This window comes from Talpa occidentalis, unplaced genomic scaffold (assembly GCF_014898055.3).
Source record: "Talpa occidentalis isolate TD23 unplaced genomic scaffold, MPIMG_talOcc4v2.1 talOcc4.7, whole genome shotgun sequence".
NCBI lineage: Eukaryota > Metazoa > Chordata > Mammalia > Eulipotyphla > Talpidae > Talpa > Talpa occidentalis.
The window spans coordinates 82,857,513-82,882,702 of NW_023605083.1; the positions used below are offsets into that span (position 1 = coordinate 82,857,513).

The following is a 25,190-nucleotide window of genomic DNA, read 5'->3' on the forward strand; positions in this document are numbered from 1 at the left end:
TCACCCTCCTGCGCTTCTGACTGTACCCAGTGCTTGTATAAATAAATAAATAAATCTTAAAAAAAAAAGATAAGCTTGCTAATTGAATTTACCAAATAAGGATAATAAATAGTCATCATCATAAAACAACAAAATAGAGACATCTTCACACTGAAAAGGCAGGAGAGGTAGAATCTCACAATAAGGGGCAGTACATTTAGCTTTATGAAGAGTTCACAAATCATCCCCATTTTTCTTGTTCTGCAGAGGTATATGTGAAACACTTCATCAGGCACTTACTCTGGGGCTGGCATTTGGAATCATTGCTTTGGGAGTTATAACATCATTTTTACACTTTTTGCCCTGATATCCTTGACTCATGCCGTGTTCAAAGTTAGAGAATTCCAGGCCTAAGAAGACATGTGTATGGGCTAACAATAAAGTTTCTCTGAACATTTGAATTGGACCCAAGACTTGTGAATCATTGCCTCTAGATATACTATTATAAGCAGTAAATGTGATAGAATTAAGTATCATTTGGAACAGTGCATTTGTTTTTGTAGTAGTTGAGACAAAAAATGTTAATCCCAGGAAGTCTTAGCCTAAGAATAATTATGAAATAATTATGGAAACCCAGGAAGTCTTAGCCTAAGAATAATTATAGAATCCCTCTGTTATACTTCAACAGAGGGAAGTACCTAACTGGATGTCCATATTACTATAACCCATGGGGTTGTCATCCACCAATGAGATCTTGACCTTCCTGTATAGCTGCTAGCCATTGTGACCAATACCAAAACTCTATTGTGAAATTTATTAATAAATGTCAGCATAAAGTTAAAAGCATATTACTATGAAAGGGTAATGAATGAAGAGAGGGTAATAATATTTTTGAGTATCTACTATGTGTCAGATTCATGCAAGCAAATCAAATGCATTTTAAAAAAAATTTAAAAGGTATGCCACAGACTGGGAGAAAATGTTCTATACACACACACACACACACACACACACACACACATCTATCTCCAGCAATGGATTTGTATATAGAATGTATATAAATATTTAAATAATACCTGTACTCAATTTTTAAAATAGGCAAAAAAGTTGAATGTGTATTTCACAAAGAAGCTATACAAATAACCAATGAGAATATGTTGAAAATATGTTCACCTTATTAGTGATGAGGAAAATACAAATTAAAACCACATGGCAATACTAGCACACATCAACTGGAAGACTGAAATTAAAAAGACTACAGTTCAAAATGTTGAGGAGGATGAGCAACTGGAACTCTCATACCTTGTTGTAGGAATGTAAAATGTTACAAGTGCTTTTGAAAATTGTTTGACCATGTCTTGTAAAGGTAAACATACATTAGGAGACAGCAAATCAGTTTCATATACATGTATGGGTTTTGGTATGGATATATATTTCCATTTCTCTTGATGAAAACATGTCCATACAAAAACTTATACATGTATATTTATAACAGCTTTGTTTGTAATTGCAAAAAGCTGGAAATAACCCCAATGTCTGTCAACTGGTGGGTGAATAAACAAGTAGTGTTCTACCTGTACAATGGAATATTACTCAGTAATAAAGAAAATAATCCCATTTGATTTTTTTGTTAGAGGACTAGTTTCATTCTGAATGCACCCACAGCAATAGGTTTTGAAGGCAGAAAACTAGGATATCTTGGAGAGAGAGATGAAGCCATTGAAATCCCATTCAACAGAGTAGGAAAGTCATTAGATGTTCTCATCTCTTCACTCTTGGAAAAATTCCTGAAAGGGCAGATTGAGGGATTAAAGAAGGCAGAAGACCACACCAGGAGTTCAGAGTGGATCACAGTAAGCATTTTCCAGTCTGCAAGAGTAAATTAGAGAGAAACATTGTGTTAAGGATAAGCCCACTTGTAGATGTCTATCCCAAAGAAACTTTGCATGTGAGCGTAAGAATGCATGGATGGGAACACTTGCTGAAGTCTTACTTGTGAAAACTAAAAAATGTAGGCTGCTCCACAGGAAAATGACTGAATAAAATAAGGTATAATCATTCTATAGCCAACTCTGTCAGAGCGCTGTCTACATAACCAAGAACTTAGTGTCTTCGTGTGCCAGCAGACTCCCAATTGCTGGCACCTGCATCTACTTGACTGAGGGCTGTCTCCAGCCAGCAGAGTTCTCTCTGCTCAGGTGCATAGTAGGCCAAAAGCAGTGGGGAATTAGTTCTTCTCTGAAGCAGTCCTCAGCCAATGATAGATGGGAGTTGATGGATAAATACTCCAGATATCCTAAAGCAGAGGGATTCTGCTGTTGTGTAGTACATTGACTCCCAGAGTTGCCGGGTGAAATTGAACTCTGGTTATCAAGCTGGTTATCAGTGATGACTGGCTTGACAAAACACTTTCGTTGGTTTCCTTTCCTTCCTTGTCTCACTTCCCCACTTCTTTACCAGTATTTTCTGGAATCACCTCTCAAACAAAGTACTTGTGTTTGAAATCTTATCTCAAGATCTACTTCTGAATTCAGTATTTTGAAGGAACAAAGCAGATCAATAAATAGATTATTATGGAGAGACCACCAGAACATCTTATAAGAATTACATATGTATATAATAGTCTTTTTTAAAACACACTAAGACCCACATATACTTCTAAATGGGCATATGTGTATGAATGCCCGCAGCCTCTGCAGCGCCGGTTCGATCCCCGGCTGCTCCATAGCCACTGGAGGAGGGTCCCGCATGGCGCACAGACCTCTCCTGCCCCCTGCTGCTCCCCTCAGCATTGTACTTCAGTCCTTCTACCTGCTCTGCTCCCCGCTCTGGCTCTGGTGAATTCTCTCACCCTCCTGCGCTTCTGACTGTACCCAGTGCTTGTATGTATAAATAAATAAATCTTAAAAAAAAAAAAAAAGGAGTCAACATTGGGCACTGAGAACCCAGTCTCCATCCTCAGGGAACTTGAGAGCATGGGACATGTAAACATCTGTAATGCTATGTGATACGTATCATGACAGAAATAAGCAGAAGGGGCTGTGGGAACCCAGTGGTGGAGCCTGATCAGCCTTCTAGAGGACAAAATACCCTTCTTCTCCAACCCCACTGCAGAGATTTAGATACACTTCAAGCAAAAATGACTGGGGTTCAATCAGCACAGTTGAAGGTATAACAATTAAAAACTAAGCAAATTAAATGCTTGCCACCCAGTTAGAATAAAGACCCCAACTTTAACAGAAGGGTCATAGAATCCTTGGAGGGGTATGCTAGAGCAGGAATTTGTCAGTGTTTCCAGTACCAACAGGAATTCCCAGTTAGTCAATTACACTGTCACAATGATTCTGGCTCTTCGCTATTCCACCAGCCTCCCATTCACGCCCCCACTCTGAGACTCCAGTCCATGCTTTGAGACCATGTCCACTAACTAACTTTCTGCTAAAGATTTGGTTTCCCTGGAGGCTTGCCTGAAAGGGGAAATGCACCAAGCTGAGGAGGCAAGCATTATAATCTAGTTGGCTATGTTTGTCACTGGATGCAATCAAGTGGCCTATTTCTTGCTTTTGGCCTTTATTATGAGGCCACATAGCCCAGTGGTTCCATGCTTTGCTGTACATTACAATCAAGTGGGAAACTAAAAAATCCTGATGCCCATGTCACTCACACTCCAAGGCAATTAAATGAAGTGGGCACCAGGCACTTGTCAGTTGCTTCCTGGCTCTGGAGACCCTCTGGTGTATATCTTGCCCCAACTCCACATCCAGTGAAGTCATACTGGTAGCTTTAAGTCAATCATGTTGGAAGTTTTTACACCGCATGAATGGGCTACAAATCAGGGCTTCTAAAATATCATCCTGAAAAGCCATTTTTTAAAAAAGATTTATTTATTTATGCATACAAGAGCTGGGGCACAGGCCAGAGGTGTGAGAGGGGTGTGTGAGAGGATTCACCAGAGACAGAGTGGGGAGCAGAACAGACAGATTGAAATACACTGCTGAGGGGAGCAGCAGGTGAGTCAGGGGATGTCTGCTGCACCATGTGGGTAGCTCCTTGGCTGGGGATTGAACTCACACTGCAGTGGCTGCAGTTAGCTTCATAGGTTGCATCTTAACCCCTTGCGCCACCAGGGAGGCCCCTAAAGAGCCAATTTTTAAACTTTTACCAGCACACCTCTAAAGTCAGGCATCAGTGTTTTTTAAAGGTCCCCAGTTGATTCCAAAGTGCAGTAAGATTTGGAAACCATTCTTTATCTACCTACGTAGAACTCAGTATAGTCTTGGAGAAGATTTCATCAGCTTACTCTAGAAATGTCTTTTAAAGGCCAGAGCTCTCTTTCTCTCCTGGAACCACTGTCTGAGGACTTTCAGGGAGGGCAACCTTTATTCTGTTCTGGAGGCTGAGCACTTAATGTGTTGGGTGTTGATAGATGAAAGTTTTGTGCAAGGCTCATTATTACCTACCTTTTTAGTGAAAAATAACTTGTCACATTTGGACTTTAGACTGAAGATGGATCCACAGGTTATTTCCTGTGTAACTTAATGAAAAACATCTTATTTTATTGTATGTCTGTGAGTTATTTCATTGTATGTATGTGAGTTATACTTTTATTTGTTGACTTAAGGAGTCAAAGTTATAAAAGGCACCTACAAATATTAAGTGTAGCAATTTTATTATATATTTTAAAGCCTTTCAAAGAAAATCCTAACCTTAAGATAAAATGTTCAAACACTGATTCATCTGGGAAGGGGGAAAAATATTGGCGATCTCTTGACTCACGAACATGAACATAGGGCAGGGCCACAAACAGGGCAGGGCTAAAATTTGGCCCTGGGGTTTGGAGCTGAAAGAGCGGTAAGATGAAGGTAAAGTCCTCAAATAGGACTTTGGAACTCTTCTGGGGCAAAAGGAATTCTTCTGGGGCTCAGGAGCTGTGTTGTTGAGTTGGGTGGAGGCTAGTTGTGGGTAAAGAAAATCTAGGGCCTCTGTGAAGGTCTGGATAACATAGGAACTTAAGTTACCATGGTTAACTTATTACCATATTCCAGCTCTATCTTTTATTTATTTATTTTTTGTGTGTGTATAAAAGAACTGGGGTGTAGGCCAGAGGTGCAGGGAGTGAAAGGATTCATCAGAGACGGGGTGGGGAGCAGAACAGGCAGATCTACTGAAATACACTGCTGAAGGGAGCAGAAGGCGAGTCAGAAGAGGTCTGCTGTGCCATGTGGGTCAGCTCCCTGGCTGGGGATCAAACTCAAGCTGCAGTAGCTGCCAATGGCTTGATAGCACCAAGACTTTAACCCCTGCACCACTTTAACCCCTGTGCCACCAGGGAGGCTCCCAACTCTATCTTAAGTGCTACTAACTCCTGACATCCTATTACCTTCTAGACTGATTCTTCCATGATCCTGTCTGGTTTGTCTAGTTATGCCTCCCTGTAATTGCTCCTGCATAAGCCCTTGGTCTCACAGTACTACCAAATGTTCAAAGGTTTGCAGCCTTGCTCACAGTCTCTTGATCAAGCCTTCTTACTTTAATACTGAAGCTTTATGCCCTGACACAAGGATAAGAGAGGCCTGATGGGGCTCAGGAAAATAGATGCGGGGCAATGGGAGAGGCAGTTTATAATTACTATGATTTAAGTATGACATCTCATCCCTCATCCAACTTCCCAAACAGAAGAGCACTGGAAATGGAGATACCAGGAAAAAAATTGATCAGCAAACAATAAAGAGAAATGGGGAAGGAAGCTAACTGTATTCTATGTTAGGCACTGTACTTACAGGTTAATATTAATATATGAAATATATGACCTTATTTAATACTCTCCAAAATCCCTTTAATGTAGATATTAATTTATACTTCAAAATAGACATTACTACCCCCATTTCACAGATGAAGAAACTGAAGCTAAGAGGATTAAGTGCCCAAAGTCACTTTGTTAGAAAGTTTTTTCATAGCAAAAGGATGTTGCAGACATTGAATGTCTAAGTTCTTTAAGGGAGGAAGAGTCCTGAGGGCCTAATATCAGTGAATGAATTCATTAAAAAACTGCAGATTCCAGGGCCTCCCCGGTGGCACAGCAGTTGAGCACTGGGTTGCAAAGCTGCCTGCAGCCTCTGCAGCGCTGGTTCGATCCCCAGCCACCTGCGAGGGTCCCACATGGTGTGACAGACCTCCTGCCGCGCCTGCTGCTCCCCTCAGCAGTGTTCTTCGTCAGTCTGCCTGTTCTGTTCCCCGCTTTGGCTCTGGTGAATTCTCTCACCCTCTCGCGCTTCTGACTGTACCCAGTGCTTGTATAAATAAATAAATAAATCTTTAAAAAAAAAAACCAAACCACTCAGATTCCAGAAATAAAGCTTTGAAGTAGAGCTAGGGTAGAAGAAGAGGTGGAGGATATTCCAGGCCAGCAGACAGGAGTAAGGGCGTGAAGGAAGCATGACCCAGAAGCATGTGTGTGCTGAAAGGTCAGAGGTAGACCTACCTGCCTACCACCGAGGGTTTGGATAAACAGTGCTTGAAAAGTATCATGGCACCTTGAAAGTGGAAGAATTTTCTTCTATTCTTCCCTGTACTCACAGCATCCTCAGTTGGTGTGAAAGACTGTACACTGTGAAGCCAGTCACTCCCCAGCGTTGTGAGGTCCAACAATGTATTTCACCTTCCTGAGTCTGTTTCACTTGCAAAATGGAATGTAGTGATGATTTATCACATGAGATAACACGTGTTAAGCACCCAGCTGTTGAATGTGAGTTGCTCCCTTTGTAGTCCTTTAATCCCCTGGGGCCTGGCCCAAGTTCTACAAAGTCAACTCAAGGGACCAGCCAGTTATTGGAAGAAAGGGAAGATCATCTCCCACTTCCTGCACATTCTATTCCTGCTTATGCATTCTGATGTCCTGCTTGCTTTTTTAGGCTCTAAGTGCTATCATGCTGACTCACTTCCGACTTCTCGTTCATCATACTCAGCTCCTGAAAATGGAACAGAATGGAAAGGGCCGGATATTGTACTGTCTGGTGATGTGTTTAAGAGGAGAAGGGTGGCTATCAGGCCGGCTCCACATGAATGGAGTGCTGGGGCCATGAACTGAGCAGTGCTCAAAGTGTATTCTTTTCTTCTGATACTTAAGACAGTTTGCCTTGGATTGTGATACTAACAATAACCACCCTGCTTACTGCCACTGTGATGAGGAATCAGACTGACCCCAGGCTCTGTGCTATCTATGATTGTCTATTTAAATCATCACAACACCTGGAGAAGTCAGGGGACTCTCTCTACTTTATGGACAAGAAAATTCAGACTAACACAGGTTAAGAAACGTGCCCAGGATCACAGAGCTAGTAAGGTGCAGAGCAGGGACTCAAACTCATGCTTTAGATCTGTGCTATCTAACATGATAGCCATGAGACACATGGAACTAATGATGACTTGAAAGGGAACTGGAGTAATTGAGGAAATTGAAATTTTAATTCAACTGAGATGTTCTATGAATCCAATACTTGTCAAAAAATGATAATATTCTGGATATATTGGGTTAAACAAAGTATATTAAAAATAACTTTACCCGGCGGTACAAGGGGTTAAGTCTCAGCACTATGAAGCTGTCCACAGCCATTGCAGCACACATTCAATCCCCAGCCAGGGAGTCAACCCACATGGCACAGCAGACTCCTCCTGTCTCACCACTGCTCCCCTCAGCAGTGTATTTCAGTACATATGCCTGTTCTGCTCCCCACTTTCTCTCCGGTGAATTCTCTCACCAGAGAGGAGGAGATTTCCTCCCCCGCACTTCTGGCCTACATCCCAGCTCTTGTATGCAAAAATAAATAAATCTTTAAAATAATAACAATAATAACTCTACCTGGGTTGTTTTTTTTTCTGTTTTTTTTAATCTTTTTAATGTGACTACTAGAACATTTAAAATTTCGTAGGTGACTATTGTTGTATTTGTATTGGACAGGGCTGATCAAAACCATGAATATTAAACACACACTAGATCAGTGATTTCCCAATATCTTTGATAATATTTTAAGCATAAATCCCCAATTGATGTATTTTTATTTATTTCTATATGATATACATGTACACCACTCTGTGTGTTATGTACATCTTAAAACAGTGCCAAAGCAAACATTTTAAAAAGATGAAATAAAACATAAGCAGAAATAGAAGTTGTACTAATTTCTTCCTGGAGCCTAATGACTCACTTGTACACCACCTGGAGTGCACACACGCCATTTTAGAAACTCCTGCACCATACATGATGCTTCCAGATGGCAAAGATTTTATTATTTCATGTTATATCCCCTCCCCAACTGTTGACACAGGATCATGCCTAGATATAGTTGGTATTCAATGTTTGTGGAAGGAATAAATAATTCTTAATACGAAATAATTTTCTGGTGTAGTGGATTGATGGATTTCACATGTGGTGGGCTCTTTCCATATGCTAGGCACTACACTGAGTATTCAAATTTCAAGACAACTCAGTTCCTTTCCTCTAGGCCAGTGCTTCTCAAACTTCAGAGTGTGTAAGAATCACCTGGAGTGTTTATCAAACAAATTTCTGCACCTTCAACTCCTCCCAAGGAATTGTGACTCAGTAGATTCTGGGCTGGGATCTGATACTGCTTTTCTAAGACGTTTCTAGGAAACTACATTCTAGAGGAGACTGATGTGTATTGGGAAGTTGGAAAGGCACACTAAATATTTTTTTGTAAAGATTTTTTAATTTATTTTTATACAAGAGCTGGGGTACAATCCAGAGACATGGGAGGGTGAGAGGATTCACCAGAGACAGAGCAGGGAGCAGAACAGGCAGAGGACAGAAATACACTGCTGAGGGGAGCAGCGGGCGCGACAGGAGAGGTCTGCCGCGCCATGTGGGATTCTTGCCAGCCGGCCTGGATCAAATCCTAACTGCAGAGGCTGTGGACAGCTTCAAAGCACGGCGCTCAACCCACTGCACCACCATGTGAGGAAGGAGGTAGGTACAGAGAATTAGCATATATCTATTCTTTACTATTTGCCAAGAACTCCCCCCACATGTACCACATCATTTAATCCTCACCTCAACTGATAAGACACACATTGTTATTTTCATTTTCACATGAAGCAATTGAGACTCAGAAAGTTAAATTGCCTAAATCATAAAGCTTGATGTAAATGGCAGAGCTTGGTTTAGCACCTACTTGTGAACTCAATGAAGTCATGCAAATCTTAGTCTCCACCTTTTCCACACTGTCCTAGGAACCAGGTACATAACAATGAGTGGAAGAGACAAACTTTTTGTCCTGGTCAAACTCAGTAAACAATTAAAATCTAGAGTTAATGCTGTTAGGGAGACAGTGCCATGGGGATAGATAACAAACATATACTCTACAATAGCATTAGGGAAAGTATTCCACAAAAAAAAAAAAAAAAAAGTGAAGTTTAGTGAAGTCTTGAATGATAAGTTAGAGGAGTGGAGGGTGGGTAAGGAGAGTTTTGGGCCAAAGATGTACTTGGAGACTTGGAGGCAACAAAGCATTTGGGGGACTAAAATAAGTTCAGAAAGTCTGAGCTATAGCGGATGGATGTGAGAAATAAAGAATTTGAGGAAGGCAGGAACCAGATCAAGCTGGGCTATATATACTTATTGACTTTATTTAAGGGTAGGGGTGTGGTCAGACTTGTATTTTAAAAAATTTAAAAGATTTAAAAAGATTTAAAAGATTGCTATGTTCTCAGAGGAGGATGGATTAGAGGAGAGCTAGTCTGTAGGCAGGGAGACACATTGAAGATGCTAGTACACGTAAATTTCGATAATAATGTGATGACTGGGGAGAAAGGGGTGGCGTTCCGAAGTATCCAAAAGCGATTCTGATCGATTAGAAGGAAAGAAGTGAGCAGGCAAAGGAGAAATCAAAGATGATCTCCTGGGTTCTGAGTGCACAGTTTTCGTAAAGACAAGACTCTGCAGCATGTTTTTCATATTTCAAAGAAAAGTAAATCCAAAGCAGTTTAGGTTAAATAAAGATGATATTTTAGTGCGATTTCAATCTTCCAAGAAAAATACGGAAGAATATTAGGATCTTTATGGAAAGTTAATTTTTGTTGCTTTAATTTGTATCGATAACCTTATCATCTATTGATGATAAGGAGTTGTGAATGCTGAAGATAGAACTCAGGATTAGCCATGGAGGACCAGCCACAGGCTAGGAACTGTCAGCCTAACCTGAATTTCCTCTGTCTTGTTGAGTAATCTTGGACCTTGAGTTTCTGAATCTCGGCATCTCTTGTTTGCTCCCTCTATTTCTCCAAAACTTATGCCTTAAAATAGGAATAGTAGACGACTCCTATCAATTGACCAGCGATGATTTGGGCCCCGCCTCCTTTCTTCCAGTCCCGCCCCTTTCTTTAGACCACACCCCCTTCGCTTCACCCCGCCCCCTGAAGAGGTCGTCGCTGATATGACAGCGAATTCTCCACAATCCTGACCTATAGCAAATCTGAAGGGTGGGACCGAGATCAATCTTTTTTTCCATTTGTCAAATAAAATGTCTATCTGGCCCCAGTACCAGCCCACTTCATCTTCAACCCAAGGATTGGTTGCTGTGTTCTTGGTTCCCGGCTCATGGTTGGTTCTTTCATTCCATCCCTCTCTTCCAGTTTTTGCAGGCGGGATTAGCACGCAGCTTCCTGCTTCTGCCAAAAAAATAAAAGAAGAAAAAGAAAAGAGGAGCGAGGTGAAAAAAAAAAAAATCAGCGATCTTTGGTTTTTAATTCGCTTTCGGGCTTGTCGATCAGGCCCACTTCTACCTTTTGATTGGTCTTTCAATATGCCCATCCCTGATCGGGGCGGGATTTCCCCAGGAGACCCACACCTTGTTGCCACTGGCGGAGCAGTGCGCCTGTCTGAAGCTCCCGGGCCGGGATTGGAGGCGGACGCGGACAGGTGGGCGTGGATTGGCTAGGGCAGCCGGTCAGTGTGAGGCGGGGGCGGGGCCTCGGCGGCTGGTTGCGCGTGTCCGCCGCTGGCTCCGCTCTATCCGGCTTTGCTAGGGGAGGTGAGTCCGGCCGCGGCGGCACCGGCGGCTGAGGAGGCGGCGGCTGAGGAGAAAGCGGCCGGAGCGGCTGAGGAGAAAGCGGCCGCGGGCACCGAAGCTGGGTGGGGGGGAGGGGGGGAGACGGAGAAGCCTTGAGCCCTGCGGGGGCCGTCGCGCGGGGGGACCCACCCGCTCTCCCCCCCAACCCTCCTCAGCAGCAGCAGCAGCCGGCGGCGGGGGCAGGAGTCAGCCAGCTTCCGACTGCACCCCGCCCGCCTCCCCGGGCTCCATTCTTTGGCCCCGGAACCCTAACCTCATCCCGGGGCGGTTCCCTCCGCCTGGGCGCCCGGGTGCTGCCCACCTCTCTTTCATTCGTCCCCGCACCTTCTTACCTTCACTTTGCCCCGGTTCCCTTTCTCCTCTCTGTCCTGCCCTGTCGCCGCCTCTGCTTGGCCCGTCCCTCAGCCTCCTTCCCTGGCTCTTCTCCGCTCAGGAAAGTTTCGTGCCCCCCCCCCCCCCGTCCCCATCAGATCAACCTGAGTAGGAACAGGGGGAGATGTAGGCAGGCCTGAGAGTTCGAGGGGGGGGAACTGGTTTCCCCGAAAATTTCCCCCCATCTTTTAAATTTGGGGTGGTTGGAATTTTTTTAATTGTATTTTTGAGGAGGTGGGAGGTGTTTAGAAAAGGATGTGGGAATGGAAGGGGTAGATGAGTCAACCCTCTTACAGGATTCCAAGGGTGGTGTGTTACCTGATCCTTTTCGTGTGTGGAGTTCGGGGGGTCGGGAGGTTCGGCCTTCATTCCCACATTCAAAGTTGGAACCTCCCCCGAATTAAGGATGGAGTTTTAGTACCCACTTGTGGCAGGAATCCTGGGGGGAAGGGGTCCCTTTCCCTTTTTCTTTTCTTTTTCTTTTTTCTTTTCTTTTGTTTTTTTGGCAACCCACACCCTTCCACACAAGCTCACCCAAAATTAAACACCAAGATCGTCTAACTTGTCCGAATTGACTGATGAAGACATAAAGCCAGTCACGCTCTATGTTTTTTGAGGTGGAGTGAGTGGTTTTTCTTCATTTTTAAATGGCCAAATGACAGCTTGACCCAGTTTGCTTTCCAATCAAAGGGCATTTTTTTGAATGTCTCTTTGTGGCGCTAGAGCCAACGCAAAAATGATGGCGGCTTACAATGGCGGTGCATCTGCAGCAGCAGCAGGTCACCACCACCACCATCACCACCACCTTCCACACCTCCCTCCTCCTCACCTTCACCACCACCACCACCCTCAACACCATCTTCATCCGGGGTCGGCTGCTGCTGTCCACCCCGTCCAGCAGCATACCTCTTCGGCAGCTGCGGCAGCCGCAGCTGCGGCCGCAGCTGCAGCCATGTTAAACCCTGGGCAACAACAGCCATATTTCCCATCACCGGCACCGGGTCAGGCTCCTGGACCAGCTGCAGCAGCCCCAGCTCAGGTACAGGCTGCCGCAGCTGCTACAGTTAAGGCGCACCATCATCAGCACTCGCATCATCCACAACAGCAGCTGGATATTGAGCCTGATAGACCTATTGGATATGGAGCCTTTGGTGTTGTCTGGTGAGTATCAAAAGAAAAACACAGGTTCTTGTGGTTTCTTCTCATGGCTGTGATTGGGCAGATCATCCTTTACGGTTTTCTCCATGTTGACCAAAGCGGACAAGCTTGTTGACTCAACTGCAGGAAGCCATCCTCAGGCACATGGTGAAGAGGCCCTACAGCCTTGGCTGTCTGGGCTTGGAGTCATGACAGATTTTGGTGGAGCACCCTCTGCTGAGTAACACATAGAAGTTTACTGTCTACCAAAGTTTTTGTTTAGAAACTAAGTAACCCCTGAATGTGGGATGCATGTACGAAATGCTTATTCCTGCAAAGACCTTGGTCATGTCTCACATTTGGTTTGGTTTGAGCCAGTGGACCCAAACTCGAAAGTTCCTTTCCTAGTCTTGTCATTGGGATATACTTTCACTAGTAACTTTGTTACCCTTTGGGTCTTTCATTCCTTAGTGTGTGATCTTATCCCTACAAGGAAGGTAGGGTTTGTGGTTGAACCAGTTAAGTTGTTACTTGAGTGGTTTATTTTAAACCATAATGCTATAGCTGGGAAGTATGTAGCTTTAGCCTTTTGATAAGAATGCATTAAATATAGCATCACACATGAGTACCACAAATGAGGTCAGTAGACTGTAGATATGCAGTGGCCCACATTCAGTGTAATGTTTTAGTGTCATTTAGTACCTCTTAAATTGCTGTAATCCCTTGGTTGGTTGCTGTAGTAGGAAGTGCACTTTTTAAACATATGAAACTGCTCTACTTTTGCTAGTGCTGGGATATTTTAAAAGTCTAAGGACTTCTGAAGTGCAACATTTTGTTTCTGCCCTTCTTAGGATAATTAGTTTATTTTTTATACATAGAACCCTAGAGTGTAGGTATACACACATACACATTTATATATCACTCTAGGGTTCTGTTCCTATCAATACTAGAGTGAACTGAATTCTTTTTCCAAGGGTTAAGTAATCTGATGTGAATAGATGAATTGATGTTCTCAGTGAATTCAAAAATAGATTCTTGTTAATGTCTAGAAAAGGCCCCCATCACCTCAGGAAAATGATCTCTTTGGCACCAGCCCAGTAAATGTCTCCTTTTGTCATTGTTTTTCAGGCTGTAATTGATATGAGTATCATTTTTACATTTTATCTGGCCATCTTGTTATTTCAGATTTTATAATCTAGGCTACTAAGTGATTTGATCCTTTTATTTTAAACTAGTCTGGTCCAGTGTTTTCCCAGCTACCTCTCCAAGGAGGTTGCTGCTGCAGTGCTGCCTTCTCCAAGGTGTGTGGGATTCCTGGTGGGAAAGTGTGTAGCGATAATGGTGCCTCTTCAGTCGCTCTGCTCAGAGACTTGCCTATTTCTGCCTTCCTCTCTTCCCTTCCATAACCTGTCCTTAGGGATTATACTGTGAACTTCCATTTCTTGCCTAACCCTTGTGGATATCAAAGCTGGGGTGGGGAAAGGTGTGGACAGGGAATATCTTGCTTTAAAATTTGTCATTGATGGAGAATTTCCCTGGATTTTCTTAGACCTGGATGCTCTTTCATCTTAGTGTTCTGCGTACAATGCTTCGAACTAGAGATACTGAAAGGGAAATTAGGTTGCTGCTTTTTTGACTATATTCTAAAAGTGTTATTACCCTACATTTATATCAAATGGCCATGTGACCTGTAGAAGTTTTAACTTCAAGTTGGTGCTAAGGAAAAAAAAAATTTAAGGGGAGGGAAATGAGGAACTGGACTGCTGAAACATTCACACAGCAAATACTCTGGTTAGTAGGTATGCTAAATGACGGATAATAAAAATCCGAATGTGTTGGATTTGAATCTATTATACATTCTTTCATTGATTGACCCCTCACCATTATGGAGTGCGTCCCAGGTACCTCTTTCTACACTGTCTTTTATTGTACACCAGTTGTTTTGTGTTTGCCTTGTTTCTCGCCGTCTACCTTTGTAAAATGAGTATCATCTTACCTTTGCGAGTAAAGGCTGTCTACTAGAGCACTTCTTTTTCTCCTCAGTACCTAGCACAGTGCTGTGGGTGTCTTTACTGTTGGTTACTTGAACCTTCTGGTCAGGTCCTTCTTTGTTCTTTAACCAAGTTTTTCTAGTTAACTGCATTAAGTGTTTTTATCAGCTGTTACAGGTGAAAAACAATTTGGTATGAAAAAAGGGAAGATTTCCAGGTGTGTGTTTTAGTATGCAAATGCTTTTCTATTTTTATATTTACATACTGATTACTTGCTGTCTGAATTGCTTATTATATTTGGGATTAACTGCTTTATGACCGAGAAAGGTTGTTAAAGCCAGAGATTTGAACTCTAAGCCAGAGTGAACTTCAGTAATATTCTGAAACCCAACCTAAAGATATTAGTGAGGCTTTTTACTTTTTAAGTGAACCAGGTTTTTTTCTCTTTAATTTAGAAAGCACTTAATGAGTCTGAAACAATTATTTTCTAAAATGATTAAAATAGAGCATAAAACTATTCTGCCAGTGATACATCATTTGATTCAACGGACCATGTTACTATTACTGGGCATCATAGGATTCACTTAAATTCAAATATATGTAATGAATTTTTGCAAGTATTCTTCTCTTGGCATGATACATGAAAGGAAACTATGTCTGCTCTTCTTTTTTTGGATATGCACCCAGTGGCTAAAAACATATAATTGCATATGATTTTGAAGGATATTGTTCCTCCATGTAGACCAGGAAGGAGAGAAGTGATGCAGCATTTCACCATTTAGATTTACCTCTGAATAATTTAGTCAACCAAACTTGATTTATCTTTCAGCTGAATTTAACCAGTAGAGTAACTTATCAGTATGAGACAGTTGTGTAAAAGTAGTGAATTATCTATTAGCTTGCTGGTAAAGATGGTACTTTGACAGTTCAATTAAGGTTTCATTAACAACTGTCTGCTATGGCGTTTTATCTCAAAGTAAGGGTTCCAGTTTACCTAGTAATATGGTGTAGCCTGAGATACGGTCATTGCCAATGACAGAATATTGTTTGTGAGTTATCAAAGCATCATATGTAATTTGACCTTTGCCTGATGTCAAGACTTACAAATGCCCATAATGACATTTTTATAATGCAAAACCAAAACACAAAACAACCCACAAACAGAAACCTCAGTCATTTGGTGAGGATGATATAATTCTTCCTTTTTGTTTATGATTCCCACTTGCCAGAAATAAGTATATATTGCTGTGTTTTGAGGTGTGACAACTTTGGGACAAGGGTATTCTAGCATGAGGCTCCTGAAGTGTACACTTTCAATTGCTGGAGGAACATCACCATGTGAGAGATTTGAGGAACCAGGCAGTTCTGATATTGGCAACATAAAATATCATAGATTGAATTAATGGCACATATTGTACCTTGATTAAAGTGAGTATGAGAAAGCTTCTTTATCAAATTAGTGTTTTGGTTTTTACTTATTTGATTAATTGAGAGGTCAAAAGTTCCAGGATTTATTTGGTCTGTTGCCTTACTCCAAGCAAAGTTGGAGAACTAATACCTTCAGCAGATTACTTTTATTTAAGTCTTTCAAAACTCAGACTTCACTGCAGTGATAGTTACACGCTGTGTGATGTTTGATAGTTATTTAACGTGCATGTTCCTCATCTATAAAATGAGGATAAGTGCTCCTGTCTCATAGCATTGGTACACTGTCTAGCACACAGTAAGCACTCAGTAATGTTTGCTGTTTTTACTTGTACTTATTGTTGGTAAAAAAAAAATCAATTAAATGAATTCATGTATGATTAGATTTACCAGTTGAAATCAACGTGCAGGCATGACTTTAAATACCATAGAGTGTCTCCTTAGTTGTGCTGCTTGCCAAAGATAAGTTGAGTTTAGAAGCAGGTGGAAAATACTTTGTTATATTTTCTCGATTAATTAAAAACAAGCTCATAAAATGTATAGCTTATATACATGTTATTATAGACTTCTTAGGGATCCTAGTCAATTATCTGAGCTGTTTTTGAAAATATTATAGATTTATATACTGGGAAGGAAATTAATTTTTTCTTCTCAGAATGTAACAAATGAAGGATATCCTTATCATCAAAGTTCAGCTTTAGTGGAAATTCATTTTACTTGTGTTCGGATGAAAAGTGTGAATTGCTAAAGAAGATCCCAGTAGGATGGGGGAAATATGTGTGATTTAATGAAAAATTATTCAGTGTAAATCCTTATGCATGGCAGAGATTGTCTAGCTTGCTCCTCTTGTGAAAATTAGAGGCATAATTCTCCCCCTCCCCCAAGTTTTCTCTGGTGCTTTTATTGCTCAAATAGCAAACTATACTTTGGGAATATGGGGACTACTTTGGAGGTATGTTTGATGGGTAATCCTGAAGTTAGTTGCATCAGAAAGAGTAGTATACTAGTAATGAGAAGTTTCTATTATTGGCCAAGATTAACAGCCACAGCTGGATTCTTTGGGGGGGGGGGGCGTCTGCTTTGTGAAAGGAGCTCTTTTAGCCATGACAAAGCGTTCCTGTGAAACCAGAAATGTGGAAATCTATATTGTTAATTTTAACTACAAATGAATTTACTTTCTGAAACTGCAGGCTCATGGTGATAAAGTACAGAAAGTAAAGAGCACTAAAGACTTAAAGTAATATATTCTAATGATATTGTACCAGTTTCTTGGTTCAACTCCATATCCTACCCGGAAAGTTATTTTAACTAAATTTTAAAAATTTTTGTCAGTCATTTATATAACACTATAATTTTCTGAGTTCTGTAGTTCCCCCCTCTATATGTGCACTTGCTTCACTCACCCTCCACCAGAGCGCCAGTGCCATGTCCTATCTCCTTCTCTCCCCATGCAAGTAATTTTGTCAGGCTCTTCTGACAGGATTATCCAAATTATATTCAAAAACCAAAAATAAAACCACAGCATAACAGAAGTAACTACTTTTATTCTCAGGGAGAAGTTTTATATTATAAGCTGTTGAATAACAGCTTAGAAGAAAAAAATTTATTTAAAAAAAAAAGACATTTCAGAAAGAATTGCCTCTTCAAACAAGCTAGAACAACAGTATCTCTCAAACTTACATGAGCCCTTTTAACCTTCCTTCAGTACCACTGGTGCATTTCCTGGGGGGCAAAAAGGAAATAGGCAGATATGCTATAATACCAGTTTAGGCTGTGCTAGAAGGTTAGCAAACTGAATTTTTGTTTGAATCTAAGTGATGGAGTTTTACTCTCAACGCATAGTTGACTGTAGAAATGTTCTCCCTTGATATAAAAGTCTGTCCTCTAATGGAACACTGGAGTATTTCATTATCTACACAACTTGGAGCATTAGAGTTTTCACTGACTTCTATGTTGTAGAACTCAGTAGCTATTCGTGGTGGTTTTTATTAGATTTGTTGATGTCCTAACAGTTCAAAAATCAACTGTTAATATAGTGTATCTTTCCTTAATAGGCTGGTTTGATTTTATTGTTGGGAACTGTCAAAGCCAGAGTAAGTTTTCCATTTGTCATCCAGCTGAAGGAATGAAGCCATTCAGGTAGAAGTTCTTTCATTATAAGATCATACTTGGGTTTAATTTAACTTTATGAATAAAGCACATATATACACGGACTACATAAATGGATATATAGCATATCTATAGTATTAAAATTTCATGATGGGGAATGATTAAAGAAAAATTGTCTAAAAATTCCTTTGAGAGGTGATAATGAAAAAAGTTTGAAACACTGGGAGCCCCACCAGTGGAAGTTTTTAAGAGAATGACTTGGTCAGATCCTGTGCATCCAGAATGTTCCAGTGAATTATTTGTCGATTGGGTCTTCTAATATAAATCAGCAATGATTTCCTAACTAAAATAGTTTCATCCTGTTGTTGCTTTTTGGGGATAGCACAGAGAAGCCTTAGGTAGCAGTTGTATTGTCAGTAAGCATGTAGACAGGTCATCATAGACCTAATCTGTAGTTCTGAGGTACCTAGCCAAGAGACATTAGGAAAAAACTTACACTCTGGCATGAAAATGACCTGAAAGGAAAAGTATATTGAATTGAACTGTAGCAGATAATCGTAATGGTGTGAGAGGAGGGAGAGTATGTAGGGATGTTTGCTGTGGATCATGATTGGTGCTCTTTATCTATACCCAATATTATGTCTGTGTTTTGAATTTGTTCAACTAATTAAATTATATCTACTGTCAGGCAGTGAAGGTTTTGTCACTATTGGAACTCACTAGTCAATGTCTTTTTATTAGCAAATTGTTAGGGACTGGCGCTATTGTAGGCACTAATGAGGATATTTAGTTCTATAAATAATTTTGCAAACCTCTATCAAGCTTCCATTATTACATGTACTATGCTTGGTACTGGGATATAGAGATGCTTAAGTCATGATCTTGCCCTGAAGGGAGATTACAGTAAATATTTTGAAAAATGTCACATCCCTGCTCTCAAGAAGTCTTAGTGGAGAGTTGAAACTGAATTAGAAACTATTAAATAAAAACATAAAGATATATTATTTTCACTTTTAATTACAATACTCAATGTACTATGTGTTGACTATTTGCCAGGCACTGTGCTGAATGACAGAGGGTCAAAGAAAATAATGACTTAGTGGGGGAGAGAGATTTATAAATGGATAATTATAATTCACTGCCATTAATACATCCATAGAGACATGTTCTGGGTGTTATGGGAACATAAAGTTGGGATTTCTGTGGAAGGTTCCTTGAAGAGATAATATCTCAACTGAATTTTAAGAATGAGATAATCAGTTAGGAAGGCCCTTCTCGGTGGGTGGGCCTGTATGCAAGAGATCTGAGGTGCTGGAGTTGTTGAAATATAAAGTGCAGTGCAAGGGATGTTAGGAGATAAGGGTGGAAACCTAACCTAGAGCTAGATTCTAAAGAGGTTGGGTTGTCCTGCTCAAGAGTTGAGAGACACCATTGGTACTTAGGAGAGGGGCAAAAAAAAATATGAATAAAGCACATATACACATGGACTACATCAATGGATATATAGCATATCTATAGTATTGAAGCCTTACGAAGAGGAATGATTAAGGGAAAAAAAGGTCTAAAATTCCCTTGGGGAGGTGATAATGAAAAGGTTGAGACACTGGAAATAACAACCAGTGAAAGTTTTTAAGTAAGAGAACAACTTGGTCACATTGATTTTTTTTTTTTTTTAATTTTTAAGATATGTAAATAGAAAGGATGGGGTAGCTGAGGTCTGAGCCTCAGGGAATGTTCTCAGTTACAGATGGAATTATATTGGAGGGGGGAACTGAAGGGCAGTCAAATAGGAAAACGTGTTCATAATGATGGACAGTAAATGATTGGCAGAAAATTGTTAGGAGGATAGAATTATCTTTGATACAGATTAAAAAAATGTCAAAGAAAATGAGGCTGGACAAAAAGCCATTTAATTTGGCAAGTAGATTATTGACAGCATTTGAAAGAATTATTTTATCTTTTTCCCCTCTGATATATGTTTGATTCTAAAGATTATAAGGAAACTATTGATTTCTACATTTGACGTGGTAGAAATTTAGTATTAGAATTGTTTTATTGTTAATAAAATTCTACCAAATCCCAGGTTTCATTTCTGGCTTATCGTGTTCAAGGTGCTGTTTTCTTGGTAAGATTTTTTTTTTTAATGACTGTATAATAGGCTAATAAAGTAAATAAGATAAGGAGACAAGTTTGTGGTCCCTGCTTTGCTGTCAACACCGCTATCTATCACCTAGGTAAAGTTATTTAAATTTTTCTGAGTCTTGATTTTCTACTTATAAAATCCTGTGTTTTTTAAGTTTCTATTATAACATTAATGTTTGTAAAACATTAATGGCATTATTTGTGGGCAAGTAAGGTTTGCTAGTGACTACAAGACAACTTTTTTCAGGGCTACAAATGTTGAGTCATTTCTAAAGTTATTAAAAAGGAAGAAGAGATAAATGTAACCCTGTTCCAGTATGATGACATTTATAGAGTTTCAAATTTGGGATCAGATTTTAAATGTGCAGTTTGGCCAAGAGACTTACTTTCTCCTATTACTGACTTATTAGTGAGGATTATGCATGTTTGGTTCAGTTTGGTTCAATTTGCTTGTTGCAAAGGAGCAATTAGTTAATTCCTAGATGTATTTTAATGCTAGTTCCTGATAGCACTTTTATATTTTTAGTGTTTGGGACTTATTTGCTTGCTTTCCTAAATATTTGCATGATTTTTAAATTTTTTAATAGAGTCTACTGTTAACTATTTTGTCTTTTTGTGAGTAATCAGGTCAGGATTTAGGGGCAAATGCTAATTTATCTTAACTAGAAAATTGTTTTAAAATGTTTTGTTTTTAGAAATCTTTTAAATTCTGAATAATGGGTAGGGAGTTTAGTAACTCACAGATGAAACTCCCAGAGAAAGCTGTCTCAGCTTTAAGGCTGTAATAGTTTAGGGCCTGCAGTGCCCAGAGCTAGGGAGGGAGTGTGACTTCCTAAAGCTCTTGTGTATAATAGGAAGGGAGCACTTTGACAGAAACCCTCATCAAATGAGCAGCACTATAGATATATATATATGCAAGCCATACATGTGATTTTAATATTTCTTGTAGTGACATTTTAAAAATATAAAAAGACACAGGTGAAATTAATTTTAGTAATATATATTTTATTCAATATATCAAAAATATTGTCATTTCATCGTGTTATAAAAATTATTAATGAGCTCCTTTTTCTTTTTTTTTTTTCATATAAGTGTACAAGATCCTGTGTGTTTCTTAATGATTACAACAAAGGACAAATTTCAGGTGTTCAGTTGCTACATGTGACTACTTGACTGCCCACTTTATTGACCAACATAGTTCTAGAGTAGGTTTCTCCTTAATTGAGTTTATATACTCATTTTGGAACCAGTCACTGTCAGTGGAGACAGGATTACTTTGGGAGCAGTTTTCAGTTGGAGGGACAATTCTATCAGTGGATGCTGGGAAGGCAGTCACTAGTGACGGAGATGATGCATTCCTCTAACTTATGGCAGACAATAGAGGAACTCGACTGGGTGTGTTATAGAATGTTATTTGTAGAGGCGTTTTCCTGTCTGCCTTGAGTTATTTGGAGTATTTTCCTTTTCTGAAGTCTTGTTTGCCTAAAGTAACAGAAGGTAAAATTGGTATACCTGATCCTTGCCATGTTTGCTTTCCTTCCCCGTTAGATCAGATATCCTCCATTGATTTCTTTTCTTTCCTCTCTCAGTGTTGTGGTTTTGTTATCTAGATAGAGTTCTCAGTTTTGTTTTCAATTTAAATAGTATAGAGCTCAGTAGTGTCGAGCAGCAAACTCCTTACAGGGTTAATGGACAACACAGAAACTTTTTGTTTATCCGTTCCTTGACCTAAAATTCTTGCTCTGACTACAGAGAAAAGGTGAAGAGAGACATTTAAACAAATAGATAAAATTAGTCATTTGATCCAGATTGAAGCTATGTTTTTTGTCTGGATGAATAAAGACCATCCTCCGATTTACATAAGCAGGTGATTTTTCTTACATGCTAATTTCCATAATTGCCATGACAGAGTACTGCAGATCTGTAAATTGAAATAAACCAGGTGACTTTATTTTACTTTATTATCTTACAGTACAGAACTACCCAAAGGGTGCAATTATCAGGTGTTTGTCTCATTGCACATCTAAGTTAACAGGCAGCTTGGTGCAAAGGTTTCCCCCACCTTCCTTCTTTTTTCTCTGCTTCCCTCCCTTTTTAATTTTTTAAAAATAGGAAACTATTGATCTCTATATTTTGACAGGGTAGAAACTTAGTAATATACATGAGGGGAATTTGAACTTTACTGAAAAGAATCCAGAAGCCATAAAAATTAGCAAATAATGCAAAACAGACATATGCATACTTGTTTTGGGTTTAAATTGGCTAAGAGAATTAGGTGAGACCTTCAACCATGTTTAATTGGTTGGCTTCCTCTGTGTTCCTCTTCCTAGGTTCTGAATGTTTCAGTAAGTGGGGTTATTGCAAAGTTAACTGGGTGTGTACCAAAGTCAGTGTTCAAAATAAATATTCATGCATAGACTTTTACAAACCAACTAATTACAACGTGGTTTAAAACATCTCAAAGGAAAAGAAATTTTAGAAAAGTACAATTGGTTTTAGGGGATCTTTTCCTAGAACTGAGGACAAATGCATATATTAAAGTGCTGTATTTTATTAGAACATTTGACTATTAAGCTTAGTAATTAATACTATTTAATTCCTTAGATGTTATATTATTATTTACTTAGTGATATATATATATATATATATATATGGAACTTAATTTATACTCCCTGTAGCTTTGAAGCTTTGACTTAGAAATGAATCATAATTTTAAGAAAGCAAGTTAAAAGTTTGGTCAGTCTTTTAATCTTGGTACTTAACATATTATTTCGTTTCAGTTTAAAGAAATGTAATTTAGAAGAACTTTGAGAACAAAAGCAGTTAAAGAATGACCTGAAGAGGACAACATTTAAGTACAAAGAGACAGTATGGTTTAGTAGTTAAGAGCCTGTACTCTGAAGTCTGATGACAGACTGCCTGGATTTAAATCTTGACTCTGCCTCTTACTTGATGTGGGCAAATTTAACTTCATCTATCTCATGGTCATAGTGTATAAAATGGGGATAGTAATAATATATATGTCTCATGGGATTGATTTTAAGGATTGAATGGATCAGTACAATATATGTAAAGTCAACTGTGCCTGTACTAGATAAATGTTAGCTAACATAATTATTATTACCAGTTTCACTGTAAGTGAAAAAATATAGACCTCCTTAAAATGTGTAATTTAGGGAAAATAACCAACAGCTTTTGTGTGATTGTTCACTGTTATCAGCCCTGTGACTGATAACAATAATAAACAATAACAATAATGAAAATCCTTACCAGAGATGTTTTTTCTTCATTAACTCCCAACTATTTTTGAAAAATTCAATCAAATTCTAGACTGTCTTCCACATGTAAGGTTTCTTTTATCACAGAGAAGAAGGGATTTTCCTTTCTTTTTAACTCCCTCCCCAACATTTCCAAAGTAATAATGTGTATTGTAGGGAGCTGGAAAAATACAGGAAAGCTGTTTGTCGCCTACAACTCAGAGATAGCCGCCAATAGCATTTTGGTGCATTTCACTCCCCAATTTTTTTACCTGGATGGAGGGAGGATGGAGGGTGGGCAGAGAGAAAGAGAAAAGTTGGGATTATGATTACATTGAATTTTTACTGTTTTGTGTCCTATTTGTTTCATTAACATTATAAAGGTAGAGTTTAGCCATATTTTCCTGAGAGCTAATTTTCCTTTTCATAAGCCTAGAGCTGTGCCTGAAAGGAATTACGGAGTTGAAGGATATTTTAGAATGCATCTAGTATAACTGCCTCATTTTATAAATAGGAAAATTGAGACCTCAAGAAGCTCAGAGATTGTTCAAGGTCACACAGTTGATTAGAGGCAAGCCAGAACTTTTGCTCTTTTGCTGCTGTACCAGTAATACCTGTCCAACTTGATACCCATTGAAATGGAGGAAGTTTTCTTATAAAGCAAAACAAAACAAATAAAAAACAAAAACTCTATAACCAAAACCTGGAACAATGCGCCTGAAAAAAAAAAGAATGTTTAGGATACTCAGTGATTTGGTTTCTGGTAAAAATTTAGTGCCATGAGCTATAAGACTTCAGTGGAAAACAGCTCAGTCTTTTCACATTATAGGTAATTGTGTTGTGTATCTGCTTTGAGGATATCATGCCTCTTCCTTTTTTATATTTTGAAAAATTTTAAACCTTGAAAAATTGGAAAGACTTGTATGTGATGTACCCATAAACCATTCTCCTACATTAACATTTTGCAACTTTTGCTTTATCTACTTTCAGGCTGTTTCTACAGAACTTGCTAAGATTGGGTTTCGATTAAATTTAGACTTAGTGTTAAGAAATTTATGGTCACTGCATCAACTCACTGTTCCATGTAATAAGTTTTGTAAGCTTTCCAACTGGAGAAGGAACTGGAAGTTTTCAAGCTTGTGACTTTTGGAATGCTATTTATTCTCTTAATACTTAAAACAAAATTCAGTGTGAATCAAATGTGTAACTGAAACATATATCAGTCAAAACTAGGTTTCAGGAAGAAAAGACACTATTCTGCAAGGTTTTTCTTTTCTGTCATTTATCTCAGGATTACAGTTAGGCGCACTTTCAAAATAAGAACCTAAGATCTGGTTTCACAATTTTGTGACAGGTCACAATGTCGAAGCTAATTTTTAAGTCCTGCAGGTCTCTCTCTCTCTCTCTCTCTCTCTCTCTCTCTCTCTCTCTCTCTCTCTCTCTCTCTCTCATAAATTGCCCTAATGCAGTCACATGAATTGATGATGCTGTGATTTTGTGTCACCCAATTCACTGTTCTGTATTTTTCAGCACCAAATAATTCCTTTGTTAAACTCATTTTTAGTAAATGAGCCATTGTTTCCCCAAGGGTAATGACTATTTCTATAGATAGCACAAATCCTTAAAAAATAGATTTTAAAGTCTAAAATGTTAGTGATTGGAAATGGTTGAAATTGTCTCTCTGTATATCATAC

The 25,190-nt window shown here is 39.4% G+C and overlaps 1 protein-coding gene across 1 annotated transcript in view; it reads left to right on the forward strand.

Moving 5' to 3' along the window:
- Nucleotides 1-11,158: 11,158 nt before the first annotated feature.
- Nucleotides 11,159-25,190, forward strand: part of NLK (nemo like kinase) — a 157,296-nt gene continuing 143,264 nt past the window's right edge. The window contains exon 1 of the mRNA XM_037493929.2: nt 11,159-12,596. Coding sequence (XP_037349826.1) covers nt 12,139-12,596 — 458 coding nt within the window. The 5' untranslated portion in view covers nt 11,159-12,138. The remainder of the gene's footprint in view (nt 12,597-25,190) is intronic.